The sequence below is a fragment of the Cololabis saira genome, chromosome 9 (genome assembly GCF_033807715.1).
Source record: "Cololabis saira isolate AMF1-May2022 chromosome 9, fColSai1.1, whole genome shotgun sequence".
In the NCBI taxonomy this organism is placed as follows: Eukaryota; Metazoa; Chordata; class Actinopteri; order Beloniformes; family Belonidae; genus Cololabis; species Cololabis saira.
In genome coordinates, this window is record NC_084595.1 from 19,398,063 (window position 1) to 19,412,693 (window position 14,631).

At 44.7% G+C, this 14,631-nt stretch overlaps 1 protein-coding gene across 6 annotated transcripts in view; it reads left to right on the forward strand.

Annotated features, from left to right (window-relative positions):
• The window catches only part of wdfy3 (WD repeat and FYVE domain containing 3), a 118,304-nt gene extending 106,504 nt beyond the window's left edge, over positions 1-11,800 (forward strand). For all 6 annotated transcript variants that reach the window (XM_061730681.1, XM_061730678.1, XM_061730680.1 and 3 more), the window contains 12 exons: positions 37-249; positions 336-477; positions 1,738-1,892; positions 3,617-3,775; positions 4,653-4,832; positions 4,938-5,120; positions 5,240-5,333; positions 5,418-5,561; positions 6,212-6,445; positions 6,543-6,654; positions 8,243-8,440; positions 9,051-11,800. In XM_061730681.1, coding sequence (XP_061586665.1) covers positions 37-249; positions 336-477; positions 1,738-1,892; positions 3,617-3,775; positions 4,653-4,832; positions 4,938-5,120; positions 5,240-5,333; positions 5,418-5,561; positions 6,212-6,445; positions 6,543-6,654; positions 8,243-8,440; positions 9,051-9,171 — 1,935 coding nt within the window. In that variant the 3' untranslated portion in view covers positions 9,172-11,800. The remainder of the gene's footprint in view (positions 1-36; positions 250-335; positions 478-1,737; positions 1,893-3,616; positions 3,776-4,652; positions 4,833-4,937; positions 5,121-5,239; positions 5,334-5,417; positions 5,562-6,211; positions 6,446-6,542; positions 6,655-8,242; positions 8,441-9,050) is intronic.
• The last annotated feature ends 2,831 nt before the right edge of the window (positions 11,801-14,631 follow it).

Consider the following 14,631-nt stretch of genomic DNA (forward strand, 5'->3'; position numbering starts at 1 on the left):
AACGCATGTTGACCTCTGCTGCGCTCGTGTTTGCAGGCGCTGGAGTGCGACTACGTGTCCGCCCACCTCCACGAATGGATCGACCTGATCTTCGGCTACAAGCAGCAGGGCCCCCCCGCCGTGGAGGCGGTCAACGTCTTCCACCACCTGTTCTACGAGGGTCAGGTGGACATCTACAACATCAACGACCCGCTCAAGGAGACGGCCACCATTGGCTTCATCAACAACTTCGGACAAATCCCCAAACAGGTTAGGACCGCCGGGTTGACGCAACCCAGCTGCGCCGGAGAGCAGCATGTCAGGTGACCTCTCACCTCTGTTGGTGTGTGTTTCAGCTGTTTAAGAAGCCCCACCCCCCCAAACGGGTACGCAGCAAAGCCAACGGCGAAGTCGTCAGTGTTCCTCCAAACTCCAACAGCGACAAGATCTTCTTCCATCATCTGGACAATCTCAGACCTTCGCTCGCGCCCGTCAAAGGTAAACCGCCAAAGGCGCCTGAAGCTGTTCCGACTCGGTACGAGGAGAAGGGCGGAGGAACTGTTTTGTAGTTCTTAGAACTATTTGAGGAAGTTCCCCGGTAGTCATGAGCTCGTAGCTCCTTTTCTTTGACCAGCTGCAGGGAAGAACCTGCGCAACCAGTGAAGCGTCTGATCGTATAATTACACCTAAACGCCAACTACGGTGTAAAGTTGCTTTCGTCAACGAAAAATTATGACTAAATATCGTCGTCAACGAACCTTTATCACCTGAGGAAAACGAGACGAGACGCAACAAAAATGCAGGTCATGTGATGATAATTATATTTAAACGATAATTAAATATATAATGCGATATCATAGAAGAATAAAAGCGAGACTAAATTGTGAATTACAAAATAAAAACTGAAAATGTGTCTTCATTTTCGTTGACCAAAACAAGACGAAATGTTCTAACAAAGATCCTTCATATCCATTTTTAAGTAGTTTCCTCTGGTTTAGTTCTGCTGCTGGGTGACGTCACGTCCTCAATCCCAGTCGCGACCCGCGGGGAATCAGATCCAGAAGATGCAGCTGCAGGTTAGAGGCTGATGCCGTTAACGCAGAGCTCTAGGTTCACGTCAGTTAAAAACAAAGTTAAATAGAGAAACGCGGGAATCTTCTCTGGTGCTGGGAGAAGAAGAAGAAGATCCATCTTTGGATACACTTTCTTACATCGACGTGGAAAAGAAAACCTAATGTGTCGTCAAGAAAGGGAAAAATGCAGAAAAATAAATATGTTGTAAACTCAAATTAGAGTCTTCTGTATCTGGAATGAATGTATTCTTGAGTCTATAAGGTAACAATAATATAATAATCAGATAACCTTGTTTGAATTGTAAAATGGGTTTGGCTAAATACAATCTTTGACTAAAACTAGACTAAAATGTCGTCAGTTTTTGTCGACTAAAACTAGACTAAAATGGTCATGGACAATTCTGACTAAAATGCTCAAACTTGACACGACTAAAAGGAGTATGAATGTGACTAAAACTAATAAAAACTAAAATGATAGCTTGACCCAAAAACTAGACTAAAAATAAAATTGAAACAGGCTGCCAACAACAACACTACAATACTACTAGTAGGTCCTAAACGCCACAAGGGACCATAAATCACACCTTGGAGTTATTTCTGTTGCAGGTGTGTAGTTGAGTTTGTCTCTGCAGAGGCCGGTACTGCCGTCCTCCTCACAGAACTGTGTTTGGGTTTCCTCCTCCAGAACTGAAGGAGCCTGTGGGACAGATCGTCTGCACCGACAAGGGCATCCTCGCAGTGGAGCAGAACAAAGTCCTGGTCCCTCCCACCTGGAGCAGGACCTTCGCCTGGGGCTACGCCGACCTCAGCTGTCGCCTGGCCAACTACGACTCCGACAAGGTCGGTACCGACGGTTACTGCAGTTACTTTGTGCTGTAAGAGTCGTGGACGACTGCAGGGTTTTATGTCACCTTGAAAACCACCAGTGAATAAAACCTGAATGGCAACACTGCCCCCTGCTGGTCTATTTATAGACAACACATAACAAATGTTATGAAGTGGCTGTGATGACGATGAGAGAACTATCTGCAGGCGTCGACGTTATCAAGTAGTGAGGTTTTCATCCTCTCAAACCGAATCATTTCAGTCTTATTGTCACTCCGGTTAAGCTTCATCCTTGTTTAAAGGTCACTGCCGTCCGACTTAAAGGGCAAATCTGGACGTCGTCAGTAATGAAAAGACATTTCATATTCACTGAAAATTGACCCTTTTAAAAGGGTCTTTTTTTGGCCTGCACGTGCTGAGCACTTCGTATCTGCAGCCGGCATCTTGGCAACGGCAGGAATTAAATTAAGCTGCAAATTAAATAGTTTGATAATTGAGCTGCTGGAGATGGTTATGAATCCTCCTTGACGGTGGGTCTGAAAACTGAAGTCAGATGTCTCTAATCCAGTTTGTTTTTATGTCCTCCGTAATTGTCCAGCGGTCTAAGAAGAGTTTCAAAGATTATCAGTCCTCTGCAGTGGCGGTTGGTCAGTAGAGGGCGATAGGGTGCCGCCCCCATCAAATCAAGAGAAAAAGAATAAAAGAAAAAGAAAAGAAATAACATGCTGTAAGATTCATATAATTATTAAAAGAAGGTGTTATTTCAGTCTGTGGGTGACTGTCAATAGTAATTAAATGTTGTTTAAATATTTAGTTTTTTATTTTATTTTATTTACTTCTGGAAGTAAGGGGCGCCGGTCAAACAGAATCCAGTGTAAGCTCTCCAACATTTGATAAGCACGTGATCTGAGGATCTCTTTTGATTGGTTTGAATTAGATTCGTAAAGGGACGCAGTCGTGTGCGTCCCAGAAACTCAGGTATCAGCAACGAATCCGCGATCAGTATCGTAACGTACTCGTATGTTGTTATTTTAATGTGATTGGACAATTCATTCCCCGTCTTTTTTAGAAAATCAAACTGAACTACACAAAATAGGTTAAATAACACTTGCTTTTGAAATAAAATGTGTTGATCGAATATCTGAAAGAAAGGAATGTTACCTTTTCAAATCATATAAATTCCAGACAGAACAATGGAAATGTTAATGTTTTTCTTCTCTCTAATGTGTAAAAATAAACTGAACCCAAACCAGGAAGAAAAAAACAAGACAAAATAACAGCGGACTTGTTGAAATGATAAACTTCTACTTTATGTTCAATTTTCTTTTTCCACTGAAGCATAACTGAACTGCCTCACTAAATCAATCAATTGATCAATTGTTGGATGGTTACATTTTCAAAATTAAAGGACCAAAATATTATTTGCTACCTTTCTTTTTCCCCATTGTACCAAGCTTGTACCTAACCGTGACTTCTGTGTGCCGTTACACCCCGTTGTATACCCAGGTAAATTGCACACCCCCAAAGATTTTTAGCACCAGCCGCCACTGGTTCTCTGATTATTATTCCTCCCATTCGACTGCTGCTCGTCAATCTTCTCTGGATTTGTCAAAAGCCCCCGGCCCGGCTGGTGATTGGGATACAAGCTTCATTTGTGCACATGTGGACGTATTTGCCACCGCTGCAACCCCCCCGACCCGCCGACCCGGCTTTGACGTGGATCTCCCGTCCTGTTTCAGGCGCTGGTGGTGTACGAGTGTCTGTCGGAGTGGGGTCAGATCCTCTGTGCCATATGTCCCAACCCGAAGCTCATCATCACCGGTGGAACCAGCACCTCCATCTGCGTGTGGGAGACGGGAACCTCCAAGGAGAGGGTCAAGTCGCTGGCGCTCAAACAGGTAAACACCCACGTTGTTCATCTTTAAAGGTAGGGTAAGTCATTCTGTGGGAGAGGTATTTACTCGGGAATCACTGGACAAAAAACAAAAAGGAAAAGTTAGTTGATCGTATTTTGCTGATGTTGGGACCAGCCAGCGTCCTGGAGGGATTGTGGGAGTCTCGTTGGCTACATCGAGCCGTGATCTTAGTTTAGGTTTGTGGCTCATGTGGCAGCGAGTCAGCACCTCCAAATACGAGACCATGGTTCTGGATCAGAAAAGGGTCCTCTCCGGATCAAGACCGGCCTGGAAACACCTCAGTATTGATCTGGATCAGCTGGAGGAGGTGAAGAGTAGGAGGAGGTCTGGACCTTTTAGCCTCAGCGGCTGCCCCCCCACAGCCCCATGTTCAGATGAGCCGGATTAATAAATGCATGAAGTACCTGAATATTTATGAAGACGGTAATTTTACTTCTCCACTAATAATGCACATTGAGGCAGATCTTGTGGGGTGTGGGGGCCCCCTGGTGGCTACAGGGGCCCTGTGCAGCAGCATCCCCCATGTAGGAAGAAGCAGCCCTGCTGGTTAAGAAGCACCCAGATAGCAAAAGATCGTTAATTAAATGTTGAATTATGGTCAAAAAGATCAACCATCAATCAATCATCCTTTTAAAATGCCAACGTGTAATCAATGTTGAATCAACATATTCTGTTTGTCGGGGACATGGCTTCAACATGGATTCAATGTTTCTGCCGGACCATATTTCAACGTTGATTCACGCGTATTTTGCTCTCAGGGCATCGACTCGTGAAGCTCGGTATAATCTCACTGGCTGCAGGTTCTCTGTCTCCAAACAAAGCTGGTGAAGCGTATTTGCGTTTGTCTCCCGTGTCCCAGGCGCTGCTGGGCCACACGGACGCCGTCACATGCCTGACGGCGTCGTCAGCCTACCACATAGTCGTGAGCGGCTCCCGGGATCGGACCTGCATCATCTGGGACCTCAACAAGCTTTCCTTCGTCACGCAGCTCAGGGGCCACCGGGCTCCCATCTCCGCTCTGTGCATCAACGAACTGACGGTGAGCCGGAGCGCAGACACGTCTGTCGCCGTGGAAACAAACAGCATCTCCTCCAGAGGGAGGATGTGCCTTCGTCATGGTAACGGGGGCTGTGTGTGCCTGCAGGGGGACATCGTGTCGTGCGCGGGGACATACATCCACGTGTGGAGCATCAATGGCAGCCCCATCGCCAGCGCCAACACCTTCACCGGCCGCAGCCAGCAGATCCTCTGCTGCTGCGTGTCGGAGATGAACGAGTGGGACACGCAGAACGTCATCGTCACCGGCCACTCGGACGGCGTTGTCAGGGTAACCACACCCACTTTGACCCACACAGATCCTCTTTTTTTTTTTTTTAACTATTTATTCCTCGAATGCTGCTTGTGAGTCGTTTCGCTGATGAAGAAAGTATTTCCCTGGTTGCGTAGTTTTGGAGGATGGAGTTCCTCCAGGTCCCAGAAACCCCTGCTCCGGAGCCGCTCGAGCCCGACGTGTCCGACTGCTGTGGCGACGAGAAGATCGGTGAGTCTCCGCTTGTGTCGATGAGTCGTGGTGCGGTGAAGCGGTGGCGACGGAGGGTGAATGAGGGGTTGCTTGTCTTGTCAGAGGGCGGCGAGAGTCACAACGGCGATGACGACAGCAGCGAGTCCGAAGGAGACGACCCCAGCCTGAGTCAGGAACCCCGACGGCCGCGCAACCCCTCGACCGGCGGGGGCAGCCAGCCGGGCAGCGCCGTCCACAGACCCAGAGGTAGCAGCTACTCAGCAGTCTTTTATTCACACACAAGATATTGTTATAAAGGACATTTCACAACAACTTTTGACTTAACAATCTCAACCCCCCCCATCCCAGCCAATATCCATTCTATCTTTACATCTCTCTTGTTATAAGATCCAAAATTAGTACAAAATAACATATGACAGTATTGTAAGTGCAGTCCAATGGTACCTCTAGCAAATTAAAGATATACGTAAACAAAACTTACACATAAACTTTTGCTATCGCCCTTCCCCTTCCGAGGTTCACCACTACGCTGATATTTAGGTATCCTGCCCTGCATTTTCCTCCCGTAGAAGCTCCCCTATATCTCCTTTTTTGTGAATTGATTAAACGGTTTCCAGGTTTCCTCGTACATCCCGAGTTTGTTTTTTAATGTATGTCTTACTCTCTCCATTGACATACATTGTGCCATAACTTTGATCCAAGCACCGATTGTAGGTGCAACCGTTTTCTTCAAGTTAAGAGCAATAATCCTTTTTGCCTGCAATACAGAAAAATCAATACATTTACATTCTTGGGGTTTCAAATGGAGATCTGCTGGGTACAGATGCAGACTCTCAGCAGATTTATGGTTGATTTGAAAGTGTGTTTGATTCTTCTCACTCGTAAATCCCTGAAAGGTCCTCCAGCCCGAGCGGGAGCGTCCTGGTCGATGGACAGCGGCTCTGACGATTCCCACCGCTGGTCCGACACCCTCAGCATCGACGAGAAGGATGGTTTCGTGTTCGTCAACTACTCCGAGGGCCAGACCAGGGCCGGCCACCTCCACCCGGTCCACGCAGGCCCGGGCTCTGCGTCCCAGCACCTGCATCCTTCCGTCATGGAGGCCCGCACCTACAACCAGCTGAGGGCCGGTGGGTGAATCAGTTTCCGTGGCGACGATGTGACGGAGGTGTACTGGTAGATTTGTCCCGGGTCTGACGTCGGCGCCGGTGCGTTTTGTGTTCGCAGGCCACAGATGGGAGCGCCAGCTGGTCTTCCGGAGCAAGCTCACCATGCACACGGCGTTTGACCGCAAGGACAACGCTCACCCCGCTGAGATCACGTCCCTCGCCATCTCCAAGTACGACCTAACGGGAGCAAACTAACTCCTCCTTTGTGTTTGTCCTTCTTGTTGCTCAGAATGAATCAAATACTTTCAAATTATAATACTTTATTAACCCTTTATGACCTATCAAGTCCGCCTAAGCATATTTTTACATCTCTGCATGCTATACTGCCATTTTATGGAGTATTTTTATTTGCTATGCATCAAAACAACCCATGTAACCCAATCTTTAATAATCTGGATGTTACAAGTCCATACTTACTAAATACATTGCTCAAAAAAGTGCCAATAACTAGAAAAATATGTGTAAAATTTAAAAAATGATTTGGTAAATACAGAAATCCCACAGCTAGATCCCTCAAAACTGTCAATGGTAAAAAGTAACACAGAAGCCTTTCAGACCACAGGAAAGTTCATCTATTATCTATTAGTTTTTGAGATATATCATTTTATATATCGCGTTTTGATATCACGTTTTCATGTGGCGCTGAACTTAGCTTTGCTCACGGTAAACCGGTGGATCCACTATGTGTGTGTGTGTGTGTGTGTGTGTGTGTGTGTGTGTGTGTGTGTGTGTGTGTGGGCTTGTATAGTGAGTGTGTAGTGTGTGTATGGTGTCTGTGGGTCGTCGCTGAGTAATCTTTTGTGAAAATCTCGAACAAGAGCCCATATTCAAACCAACTAGTTTCCCGGGGGAGTGACGTCGCCTCCCTTTTCACGGGAAGTGAAAGCCACAAAGAAATGCAGTGATATCATATTGTCAAATAGCGTGTAAAGAGGTCACCTGATGACACGCTGACAACGTGATGATGTATGTGTCAACGTATGTCAACGTAAGACCTGCTGTGAACACGTACCGGATCTATAAATAACCCGCAATGTCAATTATGAAGATTTCCATAAGATAAGATAAGATAAGATAAACATTTAGTTGTCCCACAGAGGGGAAATTTGCAGTTTACAGCAGCAAAGGGGATAGTGCAAAAACAAGAGGCATCAATAGAAAAAGTAATAACCCAGTAATAATAATAACACACTATAAACAGTAAACTGGTATACAATAATAATAATAAGAAGAAAGATAAATAATAAGAAATACTAGTATATAAAAAGATAAACTGATGGATATTTACAGATGGATATTTACATAATTGCACGTTGCAGTGAGTGAAAGATATTGCACATTATTTCCGGTATGTATATTTATTGTCAGGTTTGTATGTGGTCTACTGTGAGCAGTGCTGGTTGTGTAGTCTCACAGCTGCAGGGAGGAAGGACCTTCTGTAGCGCTCCTTTACACATTTGGGGTGAAGGAGCCTGTCGCTGAAGGAGCTCTCCAGCGCTCTGAAGGTGTCCTTCATGGGGTGGGAGTCCTTCTCCATCATGGATGACAGCTTAGCCATCATCCTCCTCTCATGTGAACCGGTCTTAAAGGGGTTAAAGATGATTAAGATCTGTTAAATCTGTGAACCACACTGCTTTATAAGAAGTTAAACGTGAGCAGCTACTGAAGCAGGCCGCCGTTAGGAACCGCTCCATTCTTCGTCCTCCTGAATAACCTTGAAGTGACCTTCCACCTCTCCGCGGTGTCTCGCCTCTGCAGGGACCACAGCAAGATCCTGGTGGGCGACGGGCGCGGCAGAGTGTTCAGCTGGTCGGTGAGCGACCAGCCGGGCCGCTCGGCGGCCGACCACTGGGTGAAGGACGAGCTGGTGGACAGCTGCTCCGGCTGCACGGTCCGCTTCTCGCTCACGGAGCGACGCCACCACTGCAGGAACTGCGGGCAGCTCTTCTGTCAGAAGTAAGATCCTCTCTGGGGTAGTTTTATTTTATTTATTTTTATTTACACTAGAGTAAGTCAACGTTTTTGCACAGATTTCAATCAGGTGTATGAGTGCGTTTACTGTATGTATTCATGCACTGTGTGGTGTGTATGGGTATGATGGTTTTCTGCAATGATGTTTATTTAAGGAGAGGAATGCAGCCAAAAAGAAATAAATAAATAAAGCTAAATAAATAAATAGGGTTTAAAAGAGGGAGTCATTAACGCAGGAAGAAATGAGAGGGATTGGGGGGGGATTGTACACCAGGCGGATGGAGTCGGATCAGTCGATATGACGAGGTGGTTGGTGGTCCAGGAGCACGTCAGCGGTGCCAAGGAGGGGTAACAGAGAGGTTCCGGGTGGAGGATCAGCCCTGTTGCCATGGCGATGGATAGATTGATGGATACAGTCAGACTTGAGTTCCCTGCCTATCCGAACGTCTCGCTGGAGGGCGCGTGTCCAGAACCGGCTGTGTTGCATGCGTTTGATGTTTCACTGAAAAACCCACATAAACGGTCCCAACTGCCTCCGACGGGTTTTTCCCAGCTGCCCTTGCTCGCTAACGGCCCGTCTAACCTTGTTTTGCAGGTGCAGTCGCTTCCAGTCGGAGATCAAGCGACTGAAGATCTCGTCCCCGGTGCGGGTTTGTCAGAACTGTTACTACAACCTTCAGCACGAGCGCAGCATCGACGACGGCTGCAGGAACTGAGCGCTCCGCCTCCACGCCGGCGCCGACGAGGAGCATTTAATTCCATTCCCGCGGCGCCGCACACACGTGCGAGTCGGACCTCGCCGTCTCATCCTCTCAAACGCCCAGAGGTGCTGCTCAAACGACGGAGACGAGACAGAAATAGGAAGGAAATAAAAAAAACAACCCGACTCAGTCACCACGCCGACCACCTGCACTCGTCACCTGGAGGGGAAACCCCGCCCAGCACGCCTCGACCAATCACGCGCCAGTTTTTTGCTCACCAGGACGATTAAACATCAGAAAAAAACAAACTTGTAAATAGTGTAAATATCTGCCATGGCCTTTTTAACTCAAACACAACAAAGATTAAGGTCATTGAGAAAAAGAAAACAACTTGCCTGTAACTTAACGTCGTGACTAACCACTCCCGGCTTTAAAGCGATAAAATAACCACGTATTCTGTGTCACGAGTCACGGCGAGTCCAGAGGACGTGAGACGGCGGGACGGAGGGACATGAATGTCAACAGTTTATGTCTGTGGGTCAAGTTATGCAAAATCACCTTTTTCTTTCTTTCTATTAATCGTTTCAGGATCAATTTGCTGTTTACAGACATGTGAGATGTTTAGTGTGTCGGCCCGAAACCCTTCATCAGATGCTCTCTGTCCTGTGTTTGCCAAAAGGTTTGAAAGGTTCATATATGAGCCGTTGATCTGCTCTGCCCTCTCCGTGAACTCCCATCTGGAGACCTTTGTTGCTGCTCTCTGAAGACTGGACGTTATCATTTCAGTTTTATATCACTCCTTTATTTTGCTGAAAATAGTAGGAATTAGGTTAAAAACGTGTGTTTTAGCTTCCGCGCTGCCGTCACGGCGGTTTCCTCAGCGCATGCCAGAAAAAAGGGACGTCTTTGTTTATGTCGTTTGTCGTCGCCGCTCGAACCCATGGCGGCAAACGTCGTGCACTTTATTTCTCGTAGCCCGCGGCGACCCCCGGGGATGTAAATAATCACTCGGACCATGAAATCACCACATCGGACACATCTGTCTGTCTTCGTTTATAAAGGCGTTTTAAATCCACTTCATTGTTTCATATTTATCAAGTTAACGTTTTTAAATTGACGCCGTTTTCTCGCCAGTGATATTTCGCTCCAACATAATCTGGTGATTTCCTCCTTCGGGAGGGACTTTTATCCTTCCGGCGCCTCGTTTCTTTGCTTCTCTGATGTTTTACTAAAAGCTGTCTGAATGTAAAATGAATTAAAATTAAACGTCTCCCCCGCGTCATCCTGACGCCGGGAAACCAGCTGAGTTTTAAACCATTAACTTCTGCGAGCGATAACAGGCTTTGGCCCTCGAGGGAGGAGTTGTTAAACTAATGAATGTGGCATCTTTTTAAACGTCCCGTCGTTCACGTTACACAAATGTGTTGATTGTGGTGTAGAAATATGACGACATAGAAGCGAAAGAGTCGGCCACGGGTTCAGCCGGAGCCTCATTAGATGGAAACGCACCCATCTGTCTTTAAAGCCGCTCGTGTCGTGAAGCTTTGGACCCGCTGCGATGACGGGAACCACCGATTTTGTCCCACTGGAGGTGCACGTGAAGGCGCTCGCCCCCGTGTGGTCAGAAGTGGTATTACTACATAGAGTGGCTTTGAGACTGCACGTTTTCTTTAATTTTTCTCCCTCGCTCTCTCGTGTCGCCTTGTGTTTCTATTTTTTGGGCAACAACCGTACACTCAAGTGCTGCTTTCTGCCTTCCCATTCCTATTGGTTCCCACAACAGAAGAAGGAGAAGACCCTCCCCAGAGGACTCTAATGTCCCCCCCATCCATCATTGATGATGACTCCTGCAAGTGTCCCTCTTATATCATTCGGCATTTCTGTACTGTAATCGAGCGTGCAATCATGCCGTCTAGCTGAACGGGCCGAACCCGGCTTCTATCAATCAAGAGTTTTCTTTGCATCTTGTACGAAAGAAAAAAAGAAAAAAAAAGTCCAGAAGAATCAAGAGTTTTTATTGAACGCGGGTTTACGTTGTCACTTCAGCAGAGAGCTGCATTTCACTGCAGATAAATGAACTGTACAAAGTATTTATGCAACTATAACTGGTTTTAGTTTTTTTTTTGTTTTTTGTTTTTTTTTTAAAGATTATTGCGATTCCAGCAAGTTTCGTTACTTGTTGCATGTTTATTAACACAGCTGACTTTCTGTGTCAGTGCACATGTACATGTCCGCAGCGCTAGACTTTTGTTTGGTTCCCCGAGGAGGCCCCGCTCGACGAGTCGATCCCCGCGACCGACTGGTCTGTGTACAGAGCCGCAAAGATCACGACCCGAGCTCCGGGTGGACTTTTGTACTCTTTATGGAAAATATTAAGGACGGAGAAAGGAGGAAAAAAAACGAAGAAGAAGAGATGAAATCCTGGCTTATTTTGGTGGTCTTGTATTAGACTGCGTTACTACAGTATCTGGTGTGCAATCTGTGATAGCTGAATGTTCCTTGTATATTTGTGTTCACTACATCCTGCAAGAGAAAAAAAAAACCTGTAGGGTACCCCCCCCCCATTACAAAAAAAAAAGTTACAATAATGCAATAGATCTGGTACTTATTATTTTTAATTTCATTTCAATAAATAATTGCTGTTTACCACCAACGGCTCTTGGTTGTGACTTGACGTTTTGGGGGTGTGACTAGTGTCGTACGTGTATTATAATACGAACTGTCTTACTTTGCTGCTTCTACTACAATAAAGGCTGAATTATGCTTCTGCGTCAAAATGGCGCCGTGCCTACGGCGTGTGGTTTGGATCGACGCAGAGGACACGCCGTCACCTGCGGCGTCACTGACGTGCACCTCCCGAAAATTGTAACTACGCGTCGAGGAGACGCAGACCACACGCAGACCGAGAGCGCTCTGATTGGTTCGTTTGAAAGCGAAGCATTTCCGGTTTCCGGTTTGAAGCAGTAGTGAACTTCCAGGGCTCTTTTCTTCGTTTATATGTGATTTTTTTTGTTTCGTTTTTTTGCACAATAGTTGTCCTTATTTCTTTGATTTACTGTGACCGGAAAAAGTCGGATAAACCATTCAGAAAAAGATCGCTAACTAGCGGTCGCGGGGGGTACTGCACCGCGACCAAATGGAGTGACGGAGAAGTCCGAAGGGTTCAGCACGGCGTCACGGCTGCGGCGTGTGCTCTGCGTTGGTGTGACGCAGAAGCATATTTCAGCCTTAACACACGAGCTGCTGCCGTACACACGCCGAAGGTAGAAGCAGAGTGAAGGTCATGAACAGTGACGGCTGCAGGAGGGGCTGGGGGGCCCGGTCCAGCCCCTGTAAAGGGCAAGCGTGGCCCTGGTAAGGGATAAACTGGATGCCGTGTTAAAAAAATAAAGGTTTGATTTGGTATAAAAGGTTCGGGGGGGTGTTATGACACCAGTGTTGCTGGACCAAAACTGACAAAAATGAGTCATAGTTTGAAGCTTAAAAAATGTTTCACTAAGGGAGGACGTCCTCACGGGCTGGTCAGCCCAGTATGACCAGTACGGCCTGAATGGAGAGCCAGTAAAGTTAAACTCGTACATACAGCCTCAGACCAGAAGTCATGTGACCTGCATTTCAAATTAAAACCTCCACGGTTGCAAGTGCAGCTCACGTTTGAAAATACTGATTTAAATGTTTATTTGATGAAAGATGTTTCTGTGATGAATCTGCTGCTCTTGCAGTCGATTGAGCGTGTGAGACGTCGGTTTCACGTCCAGGATTAATCTGGATGAAAGTGACATATCAGGCCCCATTTAAGAAATTCTCCTAAATATGCAAGTAGATTTGCACATAAATCCCCTCCTTATTAAAGACTTACGCGGCATTAAACTCGTATCTGGTTGTAAGAATGTGTTTACGAAGGCCGTTTGACTGCAAGCAACATAACGGCATCTTTCTTCCACAGAAAAGCCTGAAGGTCAAGTCCACACTTGTGTGTTTATGGCATTAAACATGTGACATAAGTCGTATTTCAGCTACAGCAGGCGTTTCTCCTGACCACTCGACTGACCACTAGGTTCCGGCTCCAAAAGGGAGTCAATCTTCATTGAACTCCATGTTAAAATGTCCAACTTTGTGGCAGAAATAAACATATTTAGGTTTTTTTTGGTCTCCATTTATAGGTTTTACATCTATGACAAATTATGTAAAGCATATATGTTCTTATTCAGATTCAGATGACTTTATTAATCCCTTTGGTAGGTTCCCTCAGGGACATCTCCATCTCACTCACTCAGCACTGTCATATACAAGAACCAAGAAAGGAGAAATAAAACACCCCAAAAACCAACACCCATATAAAAGATAAAAAGATTGTATGTAAAGAATTATATGAAGGGAAAGAAAAGAAAAAAGAAAATTAAATAAAAATATATGTGAATATACGCGTGTGTGTGTGTACCGGAAACATGTATAATATAACATATAGTTATATATAGAATATGTATGTATGTATGTATGTATGGTAGTAATAATATATATATGATATATATACGATATATAACAAATATATAAGTAATACAAAAGCCAAAAAGACAGATTGTATGATAAAGTAATAATTGCAATATATAATTTTCTCAGAATGCTATAGTTATATAATAGTAGTATAATATAATATGATACATGTTTTCTGTACACCACCACAATATCTGTTATGAAAATATTGCAGTTATTGCACAGTCCAGCTTGTTGGTGGTCAGACTGACTGAGCCCCCACAGTAATGTTTATATAATTGTTTATATATCTTTTTATATATATATATATATATATATATATATATATATATATATATATATATATATATAGATGTTGTATTTATATATATATATATATGTATGTATATGGAGTTTGTAATGAACATAATTTCCCCCTGAGATTATTAAAGTATTTTGATTGATAAATTATTTTTATAATTAGGGGGCGTCCTTTGACAAGTGGTGCCGCCGATGGGTGTCGTCGCTTTCTGAGCTGTGAATAATAATGTGTATTTTAAATATGTTTTCTTGTGCTGTTCATTTTACTACCGGACCGTTGCAACTGGGAAAAACCCAGAGGTTTCCCTTTATAATGGTTTTTTACTATTTTGTGAACAAAGCCTTTGTTTTTCCACAATATGTTTATTGTCCTTTTTAAGATTTTTTCAAACATACAACATTTTACTTGCATAATAACATAATAACATTTTAACTTGCATAATTCTCAATACAAACATAAATAATTATATTGGATTAACCAATTGGGAGGAAAAATAAAATAAATAAATGAAATATAAAATTTAAAAATAAAATAAATATAAATTATATTCTCCACAATAGTTGTTTTCAAGTAAATCTTGCACTTTCATCAGTCATAATGTTCATATATGGTTCCCAGAGTTTGACAAAGTCTTTCCGTTTGCCCTTAGCAATGTACATTAGTCTTTCCAGTCCAATACC